This window comes from Populus euphratica, unplaced genomic scaffold (assembly GCF_000495115.2).
Source record: "Populus euphratica unplaced genomic scaffold, PopEup_1.0 scaffold31.1, whole genome shotgun sequence".
In the NCBI taxonomy this organism is placed as follows: domain Eukaryota; kingdom Viridiplantae; phylum Streptophyta; class Magnoliopsida; order Malpighiales; family Salicaceae; genus Populus; species Populus euphratica.
The window spans coordinates 2,410,342-2,431,509 of NW_011499850.1; the positions used below are offsets into that span (position 1 = coordinate 2,410,342).

The 21,168-nt window shown below is 33.5% G+C and overlaps 2 protein-coding genes across 5 annotated transcripts; both read left to right on the top strand.

Annotated features, from left to right (window-relative positions):
- Positions 1-352: 352 nt before the first annotated feature.
- On the top strand, positions 353-1,923 carry LOC105121108 (uncharacterized). Its single transcript, XM_011019627.1, has 5 exons — positions 353-614; positions 717-766; positions 858-945; positions 1,361-1,425; positions 1,545-1,923. Exons 1-5 carry the CDS (start codon positions 554-556, stop codon positions 1,749-1,751), a joined length of 471 nt encoding a protein of 156 aa, XP_011017929.1. The 5' UTR covers positions 353-553; the 3' UTR covers positions 1,752-1,923.
- An 8,199-nt stretch (positions 1,924-10,122) lies between these two features.
- On the top strand, positions 10,123-19,990 carry LOC105121109 (large proline-rich protein bag6-B). 4 transcript variants are annotated; one of them, XM_011019628.1, is made up of 17 exons: positions 10,123-10,306; positions 11,934-12,077; positions 12,874-12,991; positions 14,040-14,114; positions 14,789-14,904; positions 15,003-15,071; positions 15,405-15,557; positions 15,675-15,744; positions 15,847-16,025; positions 16,333-16,497; positions 16,589-16,660; positions 16,757-16,886; positions 16,977-17,393; positions 18,250-18,261; positions 18,308-18,729; positions 18,917-18,991; positions 19,603-19,990. In XM_011019628.1, exons 2-17 carry the CDS (start codon positions 11,955-11,957, stop codon positions 19,609-19,611), a joined length of 2,205 nt encoding a protein of 734 aa, XP_011017930.1. In that variant the 5' UTR covers positions 10,123-10,306; positions 11,934-11,954; the 3' UTR covers positions 19,612-19,990. The 4 variants fall into 4 exon arrangements, with proteins under 4 accessions (XP_011017930.1, XP_011017931.1, XP_011017933.1 ...); XM_011019629.1 differs by lacking the exon at positions 18,250-18,261 and having other exon boundaries at positions 18,332-18,729; XM_011019631.1 differs by lacking the exon at positions 18,250-18,261 and having other exon boundaries at positions 16,977-17,210; positions 18,332-18,729.
- Positions 19,991-21,168: the final 1,178 nt, after the last annotated feature.

Here is a 21,168-nt window from a genome sequence, read left to right on the forward strand (position 1 = left end):
AAAGTAAACACAATGTATTAACTGATTGACCAATCAATTTGATTATTTCCATAATTAAATCTCTTCTTTATCGAAACATAAATACTAATACATCAAAATTATAATCTTAGATTTATTTAATTAATTAGATAGCAAATTAAGAACTACACTTAATTATGCAAGAATTATAAGATGTTAAACAAAGACCCACAAAGCTTCACACTTTCCCTGTTGAATTATTTTAGCTGGTTGCCCTAATGAATCAGTGATCAGTCGTTCCCTTTGACAAGTGGCTGCACTTTACACTACAAATTAAGACAAAGGAAGAACAAAAGACAGTGGCGGAAAAATCCCCCTTCTTATGAAAAGTTCCTGCTGGACAGCTTCCCTGTGGGTCCAAAAACCTTGTATATTTATACATCTAACCTGTGGCCCTCTTCCGGTACTTTCATTCATTCACAATATCCACAGAAAACTACAGTTCCAAATTAACTCTGTATCTTCTTCAACACCTGGCCTTGGAAGTTTTGAAATACTGATACCATTTCCTACCTGTTTACAATCTCTTCTCCAGATGAGGCCCTCTTTAGTAGTTTTTCTTCTGCTTTTGTCCTTTCTCCTCCAGGAGGCTCAAGGTATATATAAATATGCTGAAAACATCAATCATTTAAAGCTGCAAAGAGTTGTTTTTGAGTTGTATGTCATTAGGTCTTAACATCTGCTGATATTTCCTGTAGGGATTCGTTTGCATAAAGGATTCATGCAAGTTAGAGCTCAGAAAGTCCAGGTGGGTTGTTCAGTGTCTTGATGCTTAGTTTACACATACCGTGATGCATTCAAGTGAATACTGTTCCGATGGGAAAGTGATTGATGTGCAGGAGGACAAAAGTTCTTTAAAAGAAAGAAGTGCTAGTGGTGATGTACTTGTTGGCGAAGCAATTCTCTGCAAAGAAGAGCATTGTACAGGTACCATTACCAGTACGGAAAAAAGAGTTTCTAAATCAGCGTCGAAGAACTTTTCACATCACTGGTTACCAAGCATCCATGAAGATTACTACGGTCCTAGGAATCACAAACCTAAGCACCATTAGTTTCTCTAGCTAGAATGCCTGACTTTTATTTATTTTAAAAGTCTGGTGCTGGGTTTTAGAAGATTCAAACCCTTGATCATATACTGTTAGTACTCTAAAAAGGAAATTTGTCCCCAAGAAATTGATTGTCGAACTTTTCATCTTCACCGATTAAACTAGCTTCGATCATTAAATGGGGTCTTGTCCTTAATGTTTCGAGTAGAAGCTCAATGAACAACGAGCAATGAAAATGTTGACCACACCTCATCCAATCATATATCCTAAATCATTTTCTTTGTATATTCTTGCAGGAATGGGTAGGAAACTTATTGCTGTGACAATCTCTACTTCTAGCACTACTATCACCGCTTCTAAGGTTGGTTATTATGTAAATATTACATAGTTTCAATAACTACCTTAGAAATAATACATACATACATGTGTGTGTGTGTGTCTGTAAGACCTCTTACCTTTTCTTCTTACCTTCTTGTGAAGAATGAGAAGAACGAAGGAAATAAAGCTGGCTCCATATCCAAGGGGAGATCGAGTAAAGGAGAAATAATGGGAGAACGTGAAAAACTTTTGGTAAATTCTTGGCGGAATTCTGACCATAAAGTCAACGAGGATCACTATGAGGAAATTATGGACTTAACTCAAATGGACTATTCTCCAGCGGGGAGAAAATCTCCAATACACAATTAAGTGCAGTCGGTACAAATTGATAACGAGAGAGGGAGAGATAATTAAGTCTTTCAAGATATAATAAAGTGAATATAAGTTAAACAGCATCACAGGAATGCTGCAGCTTTTTAGGGCTAGCTAGGAATGATTCTATACATATGATATCATATTTTATTGATATTATAATTATTCTTGTACTATGGTTTAGATGATTATCGAATCATCGTGAGTATTTTGTGGAAGCTGACTGGATTTTGTAACCGCGGAAGTTACATGATGAAAGGATAAATAATATAATATCATTTCATTGCATCTCTCTCTCTCTCTCTCTCTCTCTCTCTCTATATATATATATATATATATATATATATATATATTATTTTGAATAAAAATGTAGATTTGATTAACTCGAAGATCCAATAACTAGGATTTATTTTTTTCGAGGTTAGATTTCGAGTCTGATTAATTACTATAATTTGTATTAATACTAATAATGTATTAATTTACTATATGTAGATTCAATAACTACTGCTTGTAGATAAAGAACACGGATAATAAATATATATCTTCATATTATAAAGATACATAATCAATAACAATTCTTTCAACAATTCCATCTTCTTCTTTTTCATTAACACAAACTACGTTTCCACAACACGTGATCCACTAGAGGGTTTCATAGTTTTGATGAGAGGATCAGTTATCGCTGCCCTGTTATTTTTCTTTAGGTTCCTGCTCTTTGTTTGACGAGTATCCATCTGCTTCGGTTACATTGATCAATGAACATTATTTTGCAGAACATGTAACCTATTTGTAGTGCTTTCATTTTCTACTCCATAAAATTTTGATCCCATTCATAAAGAAAAAAAAAAGAGAAACATGAAAATGCTTTGTTTCTCTTCACCATTCCAAGATATTCCTTGAATCTCTCGTTCTGAAATCAAAGTTCGTGTGTGTGTGTGTTTCATTTCCTTTTTCTATCTTTTTGCTTGTTTCGGAATAAAAAAATCACCAATCATGCTCAAAGCTCCACTCTCTGGAATTTGCTAATGGATAGCTGATGCTCGTATACATATGCTTTTAAAACATATAATTTTTTACCTCATTCATAATTTTATATTTTATTTTCGAAATGAGGTGTGCTCGATGTTCGTTCTCTGATTCAATCTCTTTCTTTCTCTAACAAATCTTCTACTCCCTTACTAATTCTTCAATCCTTCCACATGACACATTGCCACATTTTGAATGTTTACAGCTCGTTATATATCTAGACCCGTCAAGGTGATATTGATCATAAATACTCTTAATAAACTGTTTGTTATTTGTGCTGCAGATCCTGTCAACAGTGGCAGGCTTTGTTCACTGGTATTCAGGATTAATCACCCTCACGGTGGATTTACATGTGGCTGCGGTGAGTGAAGTTTAATTTCATTTCTAATTCTAGCCGATGTTTATGATTTGACAGTATTTATAATGCAGACATGAGACTTGATATGATGCACTTTGATGATGATTAATATAATTACAAATTCAACATATATATATGTATATATTCTAATAACATATTTCACTTTGTCTCATCCACACTAATTCGTGACATAACTTGTTTCTTTATTGATTACTGTGAATCTTTTTCGACAGATAACATTCGTTGACAGATCCCAGATATTGCTGGTTATGCTGTGCTGTTTTTTGCCCTTCAAAACTCGAAAGAAGATTGATCTTGCGCAAAAGTAAATAATTAGTTCTAAAGAATTTCTCCTAAGTGGCATCACCACTGGCTGCAGGCCCATGCAATATCATGGCAGGAATTATCTTTATTATTTCAATTTGAGTTAAATAAAAGCTGAGTAAATATTCCTAGTCATTAAGACTCTGGATCGTGCATATTTAATTACAACAGAACTTTTCAAAGTGTAAGACCATGTTTTTCTGCTTTGGATATTCTATTATTAGCTCAAATAAAGTATTCTTGTCGCATACCAATTTCGGCTTTCCATTTAGGCGCATGCCAAGATACGGAAACTGTCTGGCAAGCATATTGTTGTAAACCCGAGAAAAATAGTTACCAGCAGTATTGTCTTTATGTCAAACTCAAGAACCAAAAACATGTTTTCCTAATTAGTTGATTGATTGTCGATTCTTGTCAAATTTCAATTTCTTTGACCAAATGTTTAGTTTCCCTCCAAGATAGATTTACTGATGTCACCCTAAAGTTTTTCATGCTGTAAAATCATTGCAATATTTATATTTTTTTATTTTAAATTTGTGTTTGGTTAGCGTTTAAGGATAATAAGGATAAATACAAGAAAAACATAAATATATTTAGTTAAAAAAATAAAAATAAAATCAAGTTTATGTTCGGTTGGTGTATAAGGATAAATACAAGAAAAACATAAATCTATTTAGTTAAAAAAAAAAACAAAATCAAGTTTATATTTGGTTGGTTTTTGAAGATAATAGGAATAAAAACAGGAAAAATATAACACATATTTTGTTGAAAATAAAAACAGAAATATAAAATAAATCTATCTTGAATATTTTTAAAATAAATTTAAGTCATTTTTATAAAAATAAAATAAAACTTAGAAACAGGTATGTTCTATCCAACTATCTTCGTTGCTTCTATCCCGAGATCCTAAACAATTGAACTCTATCTACGTTGCTTCTATCCCGAGATCCTAAACAAACTCTATCCAAGTAAACAATTTCTATGTAGGTTAATATATATAAGACAAAACATACAGATTGTTGATTTTATACTGAATTTGACACCATTATTAAGCTTTTAAACGCGCCTACTTGAAAATAAAGGCTCATGATCTTCTCATTTTTTTTAATTGGATTAATTTCGTAGGATGCCCTAATGAATGAATCAATGGTTGGTCAATATTTCGGCCATTTGTCAAACTTTTGCACTATACACTAGAAAGACAGGGGAAAAAGAAAAGGCAGTGGAAGAAAAATCCCCTCTTCTATTACAGTTTCATGTTGGAGAACTACGTGCTTTGTGGCCCTAAAAACCGTATTTATAGTCAACCTATTACCCCTCCAGCCAGACGCGGAACCAAGGGGTGGCAAGCAGGGCCCGCCCCTGTAAAATATTTTAGATATTTTTTATTTAGTATTTAAATATAATAAATAATAGATTATTTAATAATAAATTATTATTTTATTAATTAATTATCATTAAATATAAAATTATCTCAAGTTGTAAAAACAAAAATATAACCTAAACAAAAATATAACTTGTTCAATTTAATTATTTTTTATTGTTTTTTTTTAGAATCCTAACCAAAAAACATAATAATACAAAGTAATGCAGAAAGATTAAAATAAAACTGTTAATTAATTTATTGTTTATCAAAATAAGGTAATTAATGATTTAAATTTAATTTTTTTTTATGTTTGTTAAGAATTTCAAGAGATTTATATATATAATTTTGATATTTTTTTTTCTAAACCTACTAGCTTTATCATTTTTTAATTTTTTATTATAGTGAATGTCGTTTTTTCTAATAAATTGAATATATTTTATAGGTTTGTTTTGATTAAATTTAGATTTTTTTTCTATTTTATTTTTAGTAGAATCATTAAAATTATTAGTTTTTTCTCACATGTCTAATAAATTTATCTAATAAATTTTTCATTATCTTTTTAGTTAAATTAAATTCTTTAAAGAATATATACCCCGTTTTAATTCAATTTAATTTTTTTTTGGAATTAATAATTTTATTTTTTATGTTAATTTTTTTTTTATATATCAATTTTTTTACTATGTTAATTTTAGTTTTATATGTTAACGTGTTTTACATGTAAAAATTTATCCCTATTATATTACTTTTGGCCCTCCCTGTTAAGTAATCCCAGCTCCACCCCTGCCTCCAGCTACAGTATTTATAATCCATTCATGCACAAACTCTACAGAATACAAGTTTTAAAAGTACTTAGAATTCGGCTAAACCCACGTTAATCCGTGTCCTCTGTACCAGACTTCAGAAATATATAGCGAACTGCTTGATTTTTTCCATATCTTAATTACTCTTATCTCTTCTTCTCAATGTTTTTCTGAATGAGGCCTTCTTTAGTAGTCTCTCTTCTGCTTTTTCCGTTTCTCCTTCAAGGGTCTCAAGGTATATATTCAATAATATCAGTCGTGTTAAGTTAAGAGACCCGATTTTGCTTTGTATGTCTTTAGGTTTGAACATGTGCTGTTAATTTGTGTAGGGATTCACTTGGAAAAAGGATTCATGCAAGTTGGAGCTCAAAAGGTTCATGTGGGTTTCAGTTCTTTACACACTGTATGATGCAATAAAATTAACGAGTCTTTTTAGTATTTCATATCAGCTTCTGTTCTGATGGGAGTTCTTGTGATGTGCAGGCGAATAACAATATATACTTCTTTGAAGGAAATTAGTACTAGGGCTCTTGGACAAGAAGCCATTCTATGCAAAGAAGGGAATTATTTCTGATGGGAGTTCTTGTGATGTGCAGGGGAATAACAATATAAACTTCTTTGAAGGAAATGAGTACTAGGGTTCTTGGACGAGAAGCCATTCTCTGCAAAGAAGGGAATTGTATAGGTACCATGAAGAAAAGATCAGTGTCAAAGAAATCTTCACATCACTGGTTACCTAGCATTCATGAAGATTACTGTGGACCCAGGCATCACAAATCTAGACACCATTAGTTTTTCTTATCTAGCTAGAATGACTGGCTTTTATTTCATGTCCTGTGATGTATTTTTTTTAACTCTGACATAAGAGCTAGCTGCTGGGTTTTATAGATCTAAACCCGTGATCATATATACTTTCAAAGCACAAGATATGCTTATTAAATAGTAATTCTTTACACGATAAACTTGATCACAATGAAAGAATTGATTTTAATGATTATTGAATCATCAAGAACACTTGGTGGATACTGACTAGGTTCTGTTACCTTACAAGTTATAGAAAAGGATTTTAAATTCAGTCCAGTGCATGTCAAGAGTGTATGCTTCTTCTTTTTTATTCACAAGAGGCCTTAAAGACTCAGATAGAGCATAGCCATGGTAACAAAAATAATATTTTCACTCTCAAATTTGCCGTTGACAATGCAACATGAGGACAAACTCCTCCTAGTCAAAATCCAATCAATGGACTTGTACTGCAATATTAGGGTCCCTGGAAATTAAGCAGGGAGAAGGCTTTCGTTCAAAGAAGGGAGAGAGATACATCATTATTCCTATCGAATTGATGAAGGAGTATATAGAAGATGACTCTATGACTGGGAAACCTAACCAGTTTTTGAATGGACATTGTACGGAAGAGACAGGGGTGAAGAGGAAGGAGATGCACACGTGCATGATTGTTGTGGAAAAGGAAAATAGAAAGTCGTTGAATTATTAGAAGATTTCAGAAAATCCTTACAGAAACCATGGGAATTGTCAAGACTTTGGTCCTAGTGTGGATTATAAAGCACTATGACGTACTAGATAAAGAACAATATGGAATGGAGCCAGACCTTACGGTGCCATTGAATTAGACAATGAATTCTTCCTGGTTCAATTGCTTAATTTTATTGATTACCTGCAGGCACTAACTGATGGCCCATGGACATTGTTAAGGCATTCTTGACGGCTCAGATTTGTACTCGATTTAATTTTAGAGCAGAACCTAATAATAAAATAATAAAGAAAATAGATTTTTATAGTTATTATAAAATTAATTAAAATATATATAAGTTGATTCAAAAAAATTAATAGAGAATTTAATTGGTAATTACACTCATGGAAACACAATCCTATAAGGGATGTAAACGCCAAAATCTTTATGACTGATAATGGAGTATTTTATTTGAAAATATGATAGTAGTTGTTTTTTAAAATATTTTTTATTTAAAAATATATTAAAATAATTTTTTATATTTAAAAAATTATTTTTGATATCAACACATTAAAATAATTTAAAAATATTAATTTAAAATAAATAAAAAATAAAATAAATTTAATTTTTTTAAAAATATTTTTGAAATATAAAAATAAATATGCTCTTTCTCGTATTGAGTATTTTTTATTGTTGCTATTTAAAAAAATTAGCTTAAAAATGTTACAAATTATAAATTTTATTAAACTCAAGTTTTTATCACAATTTAAGAAGAAAAAAAAAATTAAGAAATGAAAAAAAAAATTATAGTGATGATGAGTTTAAAAACAGCATTCACCGTACGGAGCTTAATATCTTAGCTAGAGCTAATATAGGAACTCCTGCTTTAAATAGAAAAGGCCCAAACCCACAGCCTATCCTAGTCTAACCCATCTAACTCAAAAATCAAATAGAGCCGACGTGGGGAAAACAACCAAAACCCAAACAGAACCTAACAACCATCATCGTGTTCATGCTAACCCATTAACCATCATCAAACTCCATAAATTCATCAATTTTTTGTTGCTATAACTGAAGACACTCCATTGAACTCGCTCGTAGCTCAAATTGATGAACATATGGAGTTTGATGATGGCAGGCACTGACGAGGAGACGTTAACTCGCTCGTAGCTCAAATTGATGAACATATGGAGTTTGATGATGGCAGGCACTGACGAGGAGACGAATGAGGTCGTGACTGACTGATAGGGTTGACAGTCCTTTTGAACCAAAAAAACCCCATGATATTGAGAGCTCTCTCTCTCCCGTGCAGCTAGGTCACGGGCCAATAAAACTCTCTCTCTCTCTCTCTCTATCCAGTATCCCTGTTTGAAAATGTAGCTGGTTCTGGAAAGGTGTTATCTGCCGAAGAGTCTATCATTGATGACTTTAAGGCTACTTCTGAGGAAGGTGGGATGTCCTATGACTTGGCTGCTTTTGACGGGGAGTGTTATATCCTGTGATTTTATTTTTGGGATAATTTTTTAATATGATATTAAAATTTAATTAAGTAAATAATTTTAAGTTTAAATTTTATTATTTTTATTTATTTAATAAAAATTAAATATAAAATAATATAAATCTGTAAGTTTTAAACTTAAAGAATTTTTATTAAAAAAAATATTAAAAAATAATATAAATTTTATTTTAAAATTTTATTTAACAATTTAAATAATTTAATTAAAATAATTTTTTAACATGATTAAAAAAAATGAAAATATCTATTTATACTAATTTTAATAAATTTTATTATTTGAAATTGCTAAAAGGTGAGCACTCTTCGAACTCATATATAAATTCTCAATTTTTAGTTTTGGTTAAACCTTGATCAGTGATCTAATAGCTTTAAAGATAATTAAAAATAATATGACTTTGCAAAATAATTTATTATAAATTTATAGATGGATATTTAATTATATTTGATTTAAAAAAATTAATTTTAACATATAAAAAGCTAATTTAAAAATAAACTTATCAAACAAGCATCATACTTTAAGTAATAATTGGAAAAAATTAATAGATTCCTTTAGATTATAGATCAACAAACACGCGTACACACATAAAAAATTCATCACGCTCCCTTCAAAATTAAATTTAAGCAAGTTACCTATGCTCTTTTTTTTTTAATTTATAAAATGGGTGTTGGATCCAAAACTATAGGTTTTAGATCACGTAATAATTCATTTTTCTATAAAAACAAATGACATGACTCAAATTTGAAAGCTTGGAATCAAATGAGTCTTCTCCTTACAGCCTAAATCAAATTGTTGAAACACCATTTATACTATTTATACTGGAGATATTTTTAAAAATATTTTTTATTTAAAAGTAATATTTTTAGATTTTATTTAATTTTGATATTAATATATTAAAATTGTAATAAAAACAAAAGGAAAATCAAGGAAGAGCAAATGCAAGGAACTTGCATGAGGAAAAAGATGAGTACCATTGCAGAAATTTCCTGGTGTGAATAATGAAATCGAAAATCAACTTCTGAAGTTCTAGTTTCAGCTTGACTTTATTATTTTTTTTCTAGAAGGGTTTTTTTAAGAATAAGTGAAATGTGTTTTTTAAACGCAATAAAAACAAAATTACCACATTGTCAGACAGTAATAATTTGTGCTTATGTAGTGTTGCTACCAACCAATTTACCAACAGTAAAAAAGTAAAAAGCCCACCGCACCTCCAAAAAGAGAGTTAAAAAAAAAGTACAGAGGAGAAAAACCTGAATAATTTTTGCAAACCTCGTCCTACATTGGCCATAATACCATGTTGGCGTTTGAGAATATAGTTTGAGGTTTTTTTACAAAAATATTTTTTATTTTAAAATATACTAAATTAATATTTTTTATTTAAAAAAATTATTTTTAATATTAACCTATAAATATATTAATTTAAAGTAAAATAAATAAGATATTTTTAATTTTTTAAAAAAATATTTTTGAAACGAAATGTGAAATGACATGGTTGAACGGGGGAAGAGAGAGAGAGAGAGAGAGAGAGAGAGTTTTTGATTTTGTGTAATATAAATTCAGGTGTCAGCTCCAAAACACACAGAGAGATAGCACACAGACACGGCATCTCTCTCTGTCATTTCTATCTATCCCTCGCTCTTCCTTTATCTGCTCTCCCTCTCCTTATCAAACCAGATTTTCTTTCTTTTTATCCCAGGTAACTTACTGACTCCTTTCTTATCTTGTCTACTGTCTTTTATCGATTTTCTTAATTGTGTGAATTGGGTTGTCAATTTCGGAACTTGATGGTTTGCTTTGCATGCTTTTGATGACTGGTTAGGACCCAGAAATTGATAGCCTTGAGCTTTTTTTGTTTGATCAAGATTCGGTAAACCCTAGAGAGTGAGAGATAAATGGGGAATGGGATTTTGGTTGTTTGCATTTGAGTTAAGGGAAAGGTTGCTTATTGGGACGTGGCAACTTGATCAAGCTCAACTTAAGTGATTTATGTTGATTGAAGTGTGAGTGGTGGAAGTGAAGATCGTCAGTTCTTCGTGTTTAGTGATATTTAGGGATGAAGGCATAGATGTCGTAAAAAATCATCATCTGTGTTCTCAATCTGTTGGTCATTGTAAATGTCTTGAATTTGTGTAGTGGTTTACTTTTTTCTTTGATTTTCCCAGTCTACCGATTAGTTTTGAATAGGGGGCAGGCCCCAGTTCTTGGTGAGCTGTTTTTTGATGGTAGAAGCTTGGATTTTGAATTCTTCTAATTTAGAGTTTACATTGAATTTCACTATGTGAAGCGGAATATGGCTTATAAATATGCCAGTAATGTCACTTGGGACTGGAGACATTACTTCTTGAAGCTTGATTTCTACATTGTATAGCATGGATTTGATCCTGAGATTTATGGTCTGAAGATTTCGATGTGGAGCAAAATGCAATGTGGGCGTGCATACAGATATACACATGACATCTTGGAACTTGTTTTCTGCTCCTGGTAACAAAAAATGTTCCATTTGACGATCCTTATGAGTTTTCCCATTTAATTAGAGAAGGCAGGGGAGGAGTTGGGAAAGCACGGTCTTGACCACTGTAGACATAATATAACACACCAAAGACATATCATATAAACTTTCAATTGAGAACGTGATGTTATGTTTCTCTTATGTGGCATCATAAAATATCAATATCTAGCAGGGGACTCTTGAGCAATCGCCATATTCGTCTAGCAAGCGATATCCTACCAAATCAGCAAAAAATGGAAAGAACATCAACAATCAGATCAATGCGGTCCATGGTAGTTGGCTGCAGGATTTGTCATGTTGTTCATTACCGTTACCATGATTATGTGTTTTGCAAGTCTGGAGATTTTTCTGTGTTCTGCAAGTCTGGAGATTTTTCTAACTGTCTCATATAACACACACAAAAATAAAGGAAAAGAAAAGGAAAGAAAAAGAAAATGAAGAGAAGAAACAGTGTTTCAATTTGCCTTGAAGTACATATTGCTATGGCGACATGTCTATATGGTAGTGGATGCTGAGATTTCCCTATATGTGAGAGTGGTCTGCTTGCTGATTTTTGTTATTTGTTCTTGCATTTCTGCTCATCTTCACTCTCTCTCGAAACAACGGTGTATTATGATCACAATGAAGGGAACCGACACCCCTTTTTGTTGGCATGAGGACATTCATAGACTTACTGTTTCCTGAAGAACCTTATCTATCTTACCAATATAATACTGTGACTTGTCTGGTTTATGGACAAGCATGCTGTTGCCTCATCCTAGCAACTCCCAAACCTAATTTCCTTCATTTGTTTCTTTTCCTTTCTTTGTTGTAGGTATCCATTCGTTTGAGGAGAATGGGAAGTAATATTGCTGATGAAATTCATGGAGCTGGTGAGGCAGAGGGTTCTGAAACAAACATTGAAATAAAAATAAAAACATTGGATTCACAAACCTATACTTTGAGAGTGGATAAACAGGTAATTTTTGGCTCCCTCTGAACCATGGCTCGTGTCATTGCAGTGTGTATGTTTTGTAAACTTGCTATAATACTTTAGATGATCAATGAGTTCAAATACATCCCAAAGCCAGTTATTAGGGAGCGATAATATATATATATATATCTGTTTTTATGTCTTTTTTTGCCTCCTTTTTCAAGAGCTCTAAATTGCACTTTGACCATATTTCTGTCATTGTGATGAGAGACAGAGAGTTACTAGAATCTGAATATTAAAAAGAGTAGAAAGAAGAGGAAATTAAGTGATCTTAACAATTGCAAGTAAAACCTCTTCACCAGCATGGTCAGAGAATTTCTAGTCCTTATAAGTGATCCAATGTGCCTTTTTGATCTAACCAGTTACATATAGATGACACAAAGGCTGCACTCTCTAGCATCCAACTCATTTTCCTTCTCAAGAACATCTCTTGAACAAGCTCTTAGGTAAAAATCTGTGGAGCATTATCCGATTGTCCCACATTTTACTGAATATTTGTGCAGATAATACTGAGAAGCAGATCTCATGAGAAACTGGACAGAAAGCAATTACAGAAGATCCACTATTTCCCTGTGCCTTTTATTCATATAAAACTGTTGAAACATTGTTTGTTGCCACTGAATTCTTAATTCTAAGAGTACACCCTGCATTATGATCGTAATAGGGTCTTTATGCTTATATTGTGAGTGGGGATTTGCTAGTTGATAGCTTGTGCATGAATTTTTGCTTGTGGAAGCCATTAATTTCATCATGCTTTCCCCTTTCTTGAATATCCATGCAGATGCCAGTTCCTGCTTTAAAAGAACAGATTGCTTCTGTCACTGGCGTGCTATCAGAACAACAACGTCTAATATGTCGTGGAAAAGTCTTAAAGGATGACCAACTACTCTCTGCCTATCGTATCCTTTTTTCTTAATGCTCAAGGGCAACTCTAAAGTACAATATTTAACAAAAAAAGATTGTGCACCCAAAATGAGGAGGTAGCTAGAAGCTCACTTCAAATTCCTTTTATCGGTTTTGATGAAGGTATTACCTAAGTAGTGAACCAATGACATGTTTATTTCTGTTGTTAAACTGTAAAGCTAGGCAGAAAAGTAGAAAAGAGCTCATTAACACAATATCAATGCAAAAGAGTTAGTTTGGGACATCTTGGAGTTTGTACATTGGGGGGTAAAATGTTGAATTGTGGTTGGATAGTGTTACAATTTTGTTCCTCACTGCTGATTTTGGTAATGCTTAAGTGTAAATTCCAAGTGAGCTCACGTGCTAGTGCTCTATGTACATGAGATTCATCCTGCAATGCTAAACAGGTTCATGTTTTCCCTCTGCAACACTGAATTGTAAGTCTGAAATACTAGGTATGGACATAAAAGGGGGAAAAGCCTTGACAAAAGAGAGGTTTGAAGGTATGTGCTGTAGAGGCATTTGACTGCACAAGTCTCTTCTTCGGTTCATCTTTAGCATACTTCTAGGTGAATGAATGACTTTGGACAGCTTATCACTTGGAGAATAGAGAATTGTGTCACATTTCAATTGATTGTATCACACCCAAGCATAACCAAAAACACATGTACATATTCCAAATAAGCCGACATCTGCAATTCTTTTTTCTGAAGTAAATTGTTTTCTGGTGGTTTCTGGCAATTGCTTGTTGCAATGGTGCATTTTTGCTAGAAGGAAACTTTAAGTGTGGGTGAAGCATTTGAATCAAAACATATATGGTATGAACTAGTTAGTATTTTACTTTTCCAGAACAAATTAGCAAGCATGAGGTCCTGTATGTATCAGGATATTCATTGATTGAACTAGAAACCTATAAACCATCCTTTGTTAAATTTCTTTATTTGCTACCTAAGGAATATTTTCATATCCCTTTACTTTTTTAACTCATTAGCAGTATTGTCTTATTATATTGTTTGGTTGGCTTATTTGCTTAACACATGTTAGATGTCGAAGATGGTCACACCTTGCACCTGGTAGTTAGGCAACCTATACCATCTGAGGGCTTATCCAATCATTCAGGTTTGGCTCACCTTAACATTTGCTTGTATCATCTTCTTCTTCAACTGTACTAGTTGTGGTGGTCTAAAGGGTCCTGTAGATGCTCCACAGCCTGTAAATATTGAAAAACAAAAAATTACTGCACAAGGTAATTAATGGCCATAATGGATTGTTGACCCACCCAGAGGGGTTGATGTAAATTATTTTCACGAAAAGGTTGGTATAGTATAGAAACAGCCCCCCCCTCCCCCCCAGAGGGGTTGATACACGGTAGTTCATCTGTTAGAAGCAACTGGATATGAAATTCATCCTTTCTGTCAAATATGACATTTGTTTGGACTAATGGAACTCTGGATATAACAGATTATCCTTGGTAATTAATCTCTTTAAGTGCTCAATATTGCCATATGATTAATCAGAAAAGCAAGTGGTGGTGTTCTGTTGGTTCTTATTTAATGCTTATATGCTTCTAATGATTTAAAGAGCAACCACGCTACAAATAACAAATGAGTCACTTTGACATCTATAGGAGCTTAGTAATTGTTGTAGCATTACTGCTCTGTTTGTCATAATCTGAGCTTTCTGAAATGGAATTATATACCTTTGTTTCTTTCTTTTTTCCTTTCCCTTTTTTGTTAACGTTATCTTTCATGTGCTAGTAAAAGTATAGTAACTCCTACATGTCAATGTTGCAGCCAGTGATCCTGCTTCAGGTTCAAGCCATCACACTGGTCATGTGGCTCCCAGTGTTGTAATAGAAACTTTTAGTGTGCCTGATCAAGGGGATGCAGTTCCTCCAGAAATCAGTAGGGTGCGGCTACAGCTAGATTTTGAATATAGCAATTTTAGATTTTCATACCAATAATTTAATTGTTCTATAATTATCTCTTAATCGATTCTCTGGAGCAGATTGTCTCTGCTGTTCTTGGATCTTTTGGATTTTCAAATATTGGAGGTGTCAGTGAAGGGATTGATGTGGTAAATTTTTAAATTGCAACCTCTAAAACTAATTACTTTATTGTTATACTTTTGAAAATCTATTGTTGGTAAGGATGGAGATTTCTTCACTCTTTTCTTACTCACTGAGGCAAACAAACAAATTGTCTTCATAGTAAAATTTCCAGTATTTTTGTATCTGGAAGTTGTCTATTTTAAGATTTTATTTGATTTTAGACCTTAAACACATTTTGAGACATCAAGCTGATTCATATTTTGTCAAATTAGAAAGATGGACCTTAATGCTTTTTCATACCTGTAAATGCTAATTTATGTTTTGGGTCTTGCTCTTTGTGACTGGGATGGATCTTTAAGGAGCGTGGTTCGCGAAGAACATCAGCTGCTGGTGGCACAGTGGATGCCAGCCAACTGCAATCTGAACAAACTGGCACCAGGGGTCAGTCTGACAGATCACAGAATGTTTTTGGGCTTCCAACAGCAGTTTCCTTGGGGACTCTGAATCCTCCTGTAAGTCAGGAGTCCTCTTCTTCTTCATCTTCGACCTTCTTTCGAAAACATGGATTCTTTGGCCTGCATATCTTTTTGCAGTTTTAAGTATTAGGATTATTTTCTTTGTACTTGTAGGTAATTCCTGATTCTCTGACAACTCTGTCCCAATATCTGAGCAATTTGAGGAGAGAATTTGATGCCATCTGTCAGTATCTGTTTTTTTGCAAATTTATCTATGGTTAATAAATGTCATTTGCTTCAATGGGGCTGATTTGGCCATTGGATTTCAATTTCTCTTCATTGACAGGCAGAGGCAGGGAAAACATTGTTCAAGCAGATGCTGCACACAGGATGGAGCAAATAGATTCTAATTCCGCATCACTATCAGGAACTGGACAAGAAAGACTTCCAACACCTGCATCCTTGGCAGAAGTGATGCTGTCTAGTAGACAATTACTCACCGAACAAGTTGGAGAATGCTTACTTGTGTGTTTTTTAAAAGCATTCTATCTACTTCATATGTTCTTTATTATCTTCACTTTAGTCTTGCTTTATTTTTTGGGTAGCCAATACTATATCCCATTTTTTACCAGTGAATTTTTTTGCTTGTGGCCATAGGAAGTGGTCATCTTTTTATTATGTTTCTTCATTTTGTTTAACATTTTATAATTTTAATAGAATTTGATTCTTTTAACCTTGAAATATTTCAAAATTTACCTTTCTTTTATTTATTCTCAGAACTAAAACTTAAATGCATTGGATCTCCCTCCCTGTTTGTTCTGTATGTTGGCAGCAACTTGCAAGACAACTAGAGAATCAAGCACATATTACGGATACTGCAGCACGACGCTTAACTCAGTCTAGTGCATTGAGAACTGGAGTCCAACTTCATAATTTAGGTGCCCTTCTTCTCGAACTTGGACGTACAAGCATGACATTACGACTAGGTCAAGCACCGGTAAGATTATCTCCAATTTCTCATTTATGGCAACCTTTCATGCATGACATCTCCCGAGCTGTATGTGTCATAGTGGTTTGTTTATTTACAGTCTGAAGCTGTGGTTAATGCGGGCCCTGCTGTTTTTATCAATCAATCTGGTCCTAATCCTCTCATGGTTCAGGTCATAATCCAGACATCCTCGTAAATTCCTCTTGTTTTTCATCTGTTCATTTTGCTTTAAATTATGTTTCTCTGCTGATCACTCCTATGCATCCAGCCCCTTCCTTTTCAACCAGGGACAAGCTTCGGTGCTGTCCCTGTAGGATCCATGCAGCCTGGATCTGGTTTGACTAATGGTGTTGGTACTGGGTTTCTTCCAAGGCGAATTGATATACAAATACGAAGAGGTTTTCTTCAAATTTGATGTCTGGAATAATTAATATGTATGGTATTTCTGATGTGTGAATCTACTTACAACTATTCCTATTCTACCCAAGGTTCATCGACAGCTACCCCCAACAATAATCGTGAGGAACACGGTCAGACACAGCAAACCGCTGGGCAGAGAAGCCCACCCACCAGTTCTGGTGGTGAAAATCCTAGTAGTCAAACAAGTTCAAGGCTCTCAGAGGGTTCATCTTTTGCTGGAGAGGCTGTACGAGTGGTGCCTCTTAGAACGGTGGTTGCAGCTGTTCCTGGCACATTTGGCCGCCTTCCTTCTGATTCATCTGGCAATTCTGTAGGTCTATACTATCCTCTTCTTGGAAGATTTCAAAATGTAGCCCCTGGGCATGGGAATAGTGGACGGGGATCTCAAGCATCTGGTGAATATCACACTGCTGAGGTCCAAACTGAGCAGCTGCCAACTCCTGAACCTGCTTTGCAGCAGCAAAACTTTGAGCGCACAAGAGATGGTAATGTGACAATACTGCAGTTCAATGAAGTTTTGAGGATTACTTGGCTCATGGAAAAGTCTTAAGTTTGTATTTGTGGACATCTTTTCCAGTGCAAGCTCAGGAGGCTTGAAAGGGGATGTTTTGGTTCATCGTACTCATGAATGCATGCATGTCTATCAGTGGCTTTACTTGTGCTGCTGTTAATGGTGGTTGATATATTTGCCAGTCCCCTATGGCTTATGCTTTTTTGTGCTATTTGTTTTGCCCCTACATTCTTTTGGGTCTTCAATAATCATTTCAATCCTGCATGAGCGAGGGAGGAAGGGTGATTTCCACATATATTGCTCTTTTTGAACATTCCACATATATCTTTCTTTCTTAGAATCTCATAGTAAAAGTATCATGCTTACTACTATAACACATACACACCCTTCTTTGATTATTCCGATCCATGCATATGGATTCCAATTTGCAGCAAAACTTTCCTGCCATGCAGCCAATTTCTCAATGATGTTTTCTGAGTTGTATTTATTGTTTCTGTACCATTTAAGTACATGATGAAAGGCTATCCTTTAGGATGCTGAAGTGGATTCTTCCTAGCACCAGTCAATAACAGCACCATATCCCCCATCCTCACCCTAGAAAATAAGGAAAATAATGTTTGAGTTGTATTTTCCTTTTCCAAAAGTGTCCTGAGTTTTCTTCCATATGTTTATTTCCTAAAGATTTGATTGGGGACCTTTGAGAACATATCCTTACAGGCTTGCATGAAATCGGTTTTTTCAGCTCACAATATCATGTAGAAATTCAATTGAAGTTAATGTTGTGTATAGTAGTCAAAGTTTTGATGGTTGCTCGCTGTATCTTGCTTTAGGAGTTGATGATATGACTGTATGAGAAGATATGAGCTTAATCAGCTGTTCTATACTAATTGACCAACTTTGCTGTTCTTCCAGGATCTTTGCCACCAAACTTGAGACAAGAGCCTTCTATTTCTCGCAGTATAAGTATCAACATCCTGTCAGCTAGTGGGGCCCAAAACAACCAGGATTCTGAACGACATATCCCCGACCATATTTTGCAGCTTCTGAGGACCATCTTACCTGGTGATATCCATATGGAGGATGCCAGCTCGCAAGGAGCAACTACTAGTTCCGTCCCTGAGACTGCAGGGCAATCTACTGCTACTGCAGAAGCAGAACCAAGGGCTACTGATGAGGGGATATTTCTGTCTAATTTGCTTCGTGAGATCATGCCCCTCATATCTCGAAGTGGAGGTGCAGAACCCAGTGCCATACCTTCTGGAGAAGCACAGAACTCTGGGAATCAGAGGCCTCAAGATTCTTCAACCCATGTAAGTAGCATTTTCAGTTATCTTTCAATGGATGCTTATCTCATGTCCCTTACTATTCTGAAATTCTTGCTTTAGCCAATCAAATGAATTGTGAAGGTGTTGGCATGATATTGTAAATATGTCAAGCTAAATTGATGTGTGCATAAAAACATCAGAACTGCAAGGCTAACTGGCGGCATCTTTGCAGGCTGAAAACTCTGGCATTGGAACATCTCGTCACCATGATACAGAACCAAGCCCTCCAAATTCAAAACGCCAAAAGGTCTGGCATGTTTAAGGAATTTCATTTCTTTTCTTTTCTGTGCAGCCATATCATCCTTCAGCTGTATTAAAATTAACAGTAACTATAGTTTTTGAGATGCAGTAAGAAGTTATTATCCAATGAGTATAGATTAGCCTTGATGAATTCAATGAATTTAGAGACAATTCGGTAACAATCTGTTATATGAGTCTCTGGTTGTTGATCCGTTTCCCTTTGTTGCTTTCCTAGATTATCAAGTTTTTTTGTACAATGTCATCCAGTATGTGATAAAAATGAGTAGAATTTGTTATAATTTTTGAAAGCTCCAAGCAGCCTCAGAGGATGGGTAGAATTTGTAGCACAATATCTATATATAATAAATTAAGTATGCAACGTTAAGCATCGTGGAAAATTTTCTGCCAATGCTTTGTCTATCACCACCTAAGCATTTGGCTTATTATATCAGGATCTCTGTGTTGTTCAATATATGGCAAATATTCTGCTGAGAATTTCACCATTCTTAAAGTTTTTCTTTAGTCATTACTGAAATCAAAATGATGGAATTCAATTTACATTTTTCATTCTGGAAACTTTATTATTATATATTTTATTGATCTTATTTGCTGGTGCAGACTGAGTGATTTATCTGTGGACAAAGGATTCAAGAGCTGAACTTGTGATTATGATCTCAGACAGCTAAAGAATCATGTGTTTCTTCTTTAGGTTAATGGTGGTTCGTATCTTTTCAATTGAGTGCAACATGTCAATGATGGTTGGTCATTTTCTCAAGTTAATAGGCAATGAGTTGAGATGAAATGCTTGGTTTCCATACTGTAACATTACGGCTTTGTATACTTCGGGCTCCTATTTAGGCAAATTAGCTTCAACTATTTTTCAATACTTCATCACCATATGTTTGGTTTTTACTCGTTTGCTCTGGTATGTGATTGCTGGGAAGGTTTGATATGACATTACTATTCAGAAAGTAATTATTCAGCGCAATCAGTTTATATTACTATATTTCTTCCCTTTGCATCCATGTGACGTTTATGGGCATTCATGTGAGCTTTGTGGATGGCTTTCAAAGGGAAGAGAGTAGGTGCATGTACTATCATTGTTATTTTCATATTCCATGTGTTGTTTCTTGCTCAGGATCTAGAGGGAAAGCTAGAAGTTAAAATTTCCGGTGGATGCTTTCACCAGACGGTGGACTTGGAATCTGTTGCGATGATGGTAACATGTAAAAAACTAGTTTAGCTACCAGGTTTTGTAAGTGTCTTGTGAGAATGCTAGGTTTGATTATCTTGCATTGGGAGGAGAACCAAAGACAAGGGATGTCAAAGATGGGCATCAATTGCCAAATCCTATCATTATATTTGAACATGGTTTATGCTATTTGCATTTGTGTTTAAGATATAATCCTAATAACTAACATGACATTTATCCTGAAATTGAAGATTGTTTCCTTTACTATTTTCTTCTCAAGTTCTGTTTCCTTTACTATCTTCTTCACAAGTTCGAGGGATTTTGTTGTTTTTTAAAATGTTTTTTAATTTAAAAATTATATTTTTATTTTTTAAAAGTTTATTTTTTATATTAGATTTCAAAATGATCTAAAAATTAAAAACAAAATATAGAGACCACTCTTCTTTTACTATAGGATTAGGATATTCAAATTTCTTATGTACTCTAACAATACAAAGTATCATGTAACCTGGTCATATGACTTGAAAATACCAATATAAAATGTCTAAATTGACAAAAACTAAAATAAATGAGGAAAATATTGGAGTTTTTTTAACAAAATATTATAGTTTTTTTTTATTATGATTTTTTAAAAAATTATTTTTATGATCTTATTTTTTTATATTGAGATAATTAAAACTTTTGTAACTTATTGATTTTTATTTTGTTTTCCTATGAAATTATTGTTAAAGTAACTCAAGTTGCTTCAATTTTAAAAAAATTATATTATTAAACTTTACAAAATTTAAAAGTTGCTTCAATTTTAAAAAAATTATATTATTAAACTTTACAAAATTTAAATGTGTGAGTAAATTAGTGTTCAGAATAATATAAAATTATATCTTTAGATATCACTTAACAAATTAAGTTTTTAGATTAAATAATTATTTGACATGGTATTAAAGTTTTGTTGATCAAGAGATTATAAGTTTAAATTTCACCACCTCAATTCT